The 4,968-nt window shown below is 51.9% G+C and overlaps 1 protein-coding gene across 1 annotated transcript in view; it reads left to right on the top strand.

Annotated features, from left to right (window-relative positions):
* The window catches only part of LOC104848127 (glutathione S-transferase theta-3-like), a 5,469-nt gene extending 3,862 nt beyond the window's left edge, over nucleotides 1-1,607 (top strand). Inside the window, exons 6-7 of the mRNA XM_033762362.1 lie at nucleotides 27-110; nucleotides 545-1,607. Coding sequence (XP_033618253.1) covers nucleotides 27-110; nucleotides 545-742 — 282 coding nt within the window. The 3' untranslated portion in view covers nucleotides 743-1,607. The remainder of the gene's footprint in view (nucleotides 1-26; nucleotides 111-544) is intronic.
* Nucleotides 1,608-4,968: the final 3,361 nt, after the last annotated feature.

Raw genomic sequence — 4,968 nt, 5'->3', positions numbered from 1 at the left:
TGGACAGTTGCCTGCAGCTGCTCGAGGACAAGTTCCTTGGGGACCAGGCCTTCCTCACTGGTCCCCAAATCTCTGTGGCTGACTTGGTGGCCATCACGGAACTGATGCAGGTGAGTGCCGCGGGGTGGGGTGGCCTGCTGAATAGTCGGGAGTCCTGGGAAGGGGCTGAGTACCCCACTCATGTTGACCTTCCTGGCCGTGGGACTCTGGAGGAGTCTGTGTCCTGAGTCTCAGTCTCCTCCCCTATAAAATGAATCCTTATATGCTGGGGATTGAGCTCAGTTGTGCCTTGCCTGCCTGAAAAGCACAAGGCCCTCAGTTTAATCCCCCAGTACTACACACACACACACACACACACACACACACAAAACAGCTCTCACTTTGGGATACTGAATGCCTTTCCCAGGGTGCCCTGGGAGAGGCACCCCCAACCCATCACGCATGTGGCGGAGATGGGAAAATCCTACTGGGGAACCCTAAAGCACGCCATGCCGCCGTGAGCTTGGCTGTGCCCAGTGCCTCCCCCTGGCTTCTCCTCTCGTAGCCTGTCGGTGCTGGCTGCCAAGTCTTCGAAAGCCGACCCAAGCTGAATGCCTGGCACCAGCGTGTGGAGGCTGTGGTGGGGGAAGACCTCTTCCGGGAGGCCCACGCAGCTATCCTGAAGGCCAAGGATATGCCTCCTGCACTGGACCCTACCTTGAAGGAGAAGTTGCTACAGTCAACTCGGATTTTTTTGCAATGAGCAGGTGGCCCAGGCCTGTGGAGCCACCAAGGGAAAAGCTGGGTTATTGGAATAAAGCAGTGGGGCTGCCTGACTCCTCTGTGGGCTGGGCAGGTCCACAGCCTCCTCCATACATCACGATGCCGTCCCCTCTGTGTCTTCCCTCACATTTAATCTAACATCTGGCTTCAGCCCGACCTTTGCGGAGAGCTTTTGTACATGCTTATGTGGCCCGATCCCTTGTCTTGAAACTTCCCACGATTTCTCACTGCTCTGAGGCTAACAGCACGGCAGTGCCTCCCACCCCTCTGGAGCTACTTTTGCTGGGTGTATTCATTTCAGATCCCTTCCCTGCTCCCGCTTTGGCCTTCTGTCTTGACTCATGCTGTTCCCTCCTCACCTTCTTCATCTAGTGCCCCTCCTCGTGTCTGAGCATTTGGCCCCATCTCTCTTCTCCAGGAGACTTCCCTGACCTCTCCACACCCAGTCTAGGTGAGACAGCCCCTCTGAGGTCCTCAGCCCCAGTGTTTCCTCTCCTCGGGCCTGGCAGGGAGCACCCGTCACAGATGGAGGGTGACCAGGTGAAGAGCTGTCTGATCAGGAATGGTCCCAGTCCCCTAGGTCTTTCACTCTCTGGTGACACTGTCTCCCACAGGTGGGGTACACGGTGGTTCATGCATTTCCTTGCCAGGACAGCAGCCCCTGGTTATTTTTTTGGCCCCTCCCGTTCCACTCTGTCCTGACCACTGCCTTCGCCATCCCTGTCTTTGGCTCCCGGACTTGTCACCTGTTGCTGCCATTTCCTCTTAAGATTGTCACAATCACCTTGTCTCTGTGACCTAAGACCCTCTAATATGTGATATTTAATAAATTGTTAACAGGGCAATGAAGGTCATAGCAAAACTTTTCTTGGCCTGCATGACTTCCCTGCAGCCTCTATTATGCACAATAATATAGTAATTTATATGTGTGACTGAATTTGTTTATAGACACTCAGAATTTGAATTATCCTCTATCTGCAAGTTCCAACTGAAGTGACTGGAAAACTACCAGCAACCCAGTTGGAGCAGGTGGGCAGGTTCTTGATGAGACCAAAGTCTGTTGGTGGGGTTGCCCACAGAACTTTCTGAAATCAGCGGTAGCTCACCTGTCCCATCTGCAGAGGTGGAGATGTGTCCTGGGCAGCCAGTTGGGGAACTGTGAGTCTGCTCAGCCGGTAGAGTGGCGCTCCACCCCTATGCCCTATGGTGCACTCTCGCTCTCCCGCCTTGCCTAACATCTGAGCCCTGAGCTGACAAGAATTTGGCCAGCTGCGTGCGCGCAGGGCTGGAGAAGTGGCTCTGCGTGGCCATCCTGGGAAAATTCCAAGACGCAAGCCGGGCTTGGGGTTGCCTGGACGAGGGGAAGTTGGGGACCCGCAGTCAGGTTCTGTCCACACTCTGCCTTTCAAGTGACCTGGACGCTTCTCCCTGAGGACCTGCAGTTCTCCTGACAACCTTGACCTTAAATGACTCACGATCCCGGGGGCCTGACTTTCCCCTGCCGGTACTAGGAGCCCAGCCACTCTTGTTCTCTGCCCTGATGTGGCCACGTGCCCCGGTCCCCAGTGCTGTCTTTGTTACTCCAGCTCTAGGTGAAAGTTTACTGTCCCCTGTAACGTGTGACTGTGAAGGTGCGGCCCAGCCTGAGGGTGGCGCTGTGTGACTCCGCAGAGCCCTGCTGCATTTGCTCACGCCTTCCATTGGTATGGTGGGTGGAACCGGAACCAGAACCAGAATCAGGGCGCTGGCTTCTGACAGTTGCTCACCAAGGAGGCTGGGTCTGGACCAGTGTGCAATGGTAGTGAGAGGGTCCGTTTGGAACTGCTGTGTGGCCAGAAGCAGTGATCCTGGAATTACAATCCTTGCTTTGACCAGGAAGGACTGACACATTCAAGGCCTGGCACTCTGCCCGCAACCCCGACTCCTATGTCGTGGGAGCGTCTATATTCAGGGTGATGTTAGAGTTGAGTAACTTCCTGGTTTTGCAGTGGACCCTGTCGTCGATCAATTCAAACTGAAAAACCAGGGGTCTTAGAAATTGCAGTGAGGAGCTGGGCGTGGTGGCGCAGCCTGTAATCCCAGCACTGGGGAGGCTGAGGCAGGAGGGTCGCTGTGAGTTCGAGACCAGCCTGGGCTACACAGTTCCAGGTCAGTCTCAACTACATAGTGAGACCCTGTCTCAAAAAACCAACCCCCCCAAAAAAAAATTGCAATGAGGGAGATGGCTCTGAAAAAGTGTTCTGAGGAAGGATGAAAAAGTGGAACCTTACGTGGCCATGCACTAGTGAAAACTTTTGTAGGAATCTTCTTTGAGAAAGAACAGGCTGAGAGAGAAAAGATAAAGAAAGTGTATATTTAGTGAAATAAAACAAGAGTCTGATAACCTCTTGCTATGCATTTTGAGTCTCTGGGCACACTGTAATTATCCAGGGGTTCAGGGTTCAAATCATTTTGCATTCCTGTGGTTAGAGGGTAGATGTGACCTATTATATCTGGTATTCCTGAATAATAGCTTTGGAAGTACGTAAGTCCTGCTTCCATTTTTTGGAGCCCATTTTGGAAAGTTCTCCATGTTGCTTTCCTCATGCTTTATTTCATACTATGAGACCTACCTGGGTGTGGTGGCACTCAGCTGTAATCCTGGCACGTCGGAAGCTGAGGCAGGAGGATTGCAAGTTGGAGTCCAACCTGGGCAACTTAGGTGTGCAACTTAGTGAGACCCCCACCACCTCAAAATAAAAAGGGTTGGGAATGTGGCTCAGTATGAAGGACCTGGGTTTAGTCCCCAGTAACACACACACACACACACACACACACACACACACACACACACACAACACGATTGCAGTGTGAGACCTGGGCAAGATATATCTTCTTGGACCTAAGTATTTCCGTCTGTGCATTGGGATGGCTCCCAGGGTCACTATAAGAGTTGGTGGATGGTCTGTACCGCACTTGCCTTGGCACCTGGCAGGGTACCAGAGTGTCCGTACCTGGAAGAGGAGAGAAAGCCTGATTTTAAGGAAATCTAGGTATCTTCTTAGGCCATTACCTTTGAACCAAGAGAGACTGTGGGGAGGGGGCTCAGAGGATCGCGAAAAGAGTTCTGCCTTGGACGTGTGGGCACCTAGATTCTGGGCCCAGCACAATCAGAGACAAAGCCGCACAGTAAGAGACAAATGAACTATTTCCAGTTTGCAGCTGACTCTTCTGTGAGCGGGGGGGGGGCAGCTAAATGACCTCTTCCTCCCCAAGAAGGCCCTATCACCCAGACCCAATATCTATGGCAAGGTTAAAGTTTCATCCTTAGTGAAAAATATTTCTGAGCCCAGTCTGTGCCTGTGGAGAACTTGAGAAGCTTGAAAGGACTTCCAGAAGGGAGCGCTTATTGGACCAGGAAGGTTGGCAAGGAAGGGATGCTCCTAGTGGGTGTTCAGATCCTCAAGCTGGGGGGGGGGAGATAATGATTCTAACAACAAAACAAATATATTAATGCTCACCATGCATCAGGAACTCTCCTCGCATGATCCCATGTGATGCTTTAAAGCCCTGTCCGTAGTTCCCTTGGGCTGCCTTGTCATCACCTGAATGTAGCTGTATCTTCATATTGTCAGCTTCATAGAGAGGATGTGGCCTTCTGTTTGGCTATCCTAGTCCCTGGTGCTCTTCACCGGAATTCCTGTCATCTCTAAGAGGGGCACATTCACGTACTTCACAGACATTAGTCAGGATTACCCCGCTCATGGCCTTGAACCAAGCTTTGAGAAAACAAGTGTGGCAGACAGACTGGGTCTCCACTCTCTCCTGCAACTGCGGTTAGGAGCAGGGAGGATTGCCCCTCTGAGCCCACAGACAGATGGACTCAACTGAGCACAGAGCAAACCCACTGAGGCCCCTGTGTTGTCTGTCTTGGGTAGGGTAGGCCAGGCCACTATGCAGCTATCAATTTGTATGTGACGGTCCCACTGTAAGATCCTTAACTGGGATTTGCAGGCTAGCAAATACCTGGAGGTCTGATATGGGCTGGCCTGAGAGTCCACAATGGTAGTGCTGCGGAAGAATGGTGGCATTACAAGCATGCGCCTCCACGCTGGGCTTCAGTACACCTCTGAAGTGTCAAATTTTCATTCTATGCAGACTACACAGTTAATAAAGTTAGTTTCTAACAGATTGGAGAAGTAGCTTTTTTTTTTTTTTTTTTTTTTT

Source organism: Fukomys damarensis, unplaced genomic scaffold (assembly GCF_012274545.1).
Source record: "Fukomys damarensis isolate Sample0158 unplaced genomic scaffold, DMR_v1.0_HiC HiC_scaffold_12, whole genome shotgun sequence".
Classification (NCBI taxonomy): Eukaryota; Metazoa; Chordata; class Mammalia; order Rodentia; family Bathyergidae; genus Fukomys; species Fukomys damarensis.
This window is presented reverse-complemented; position numbering and strand designations above follow the sequence as displayed.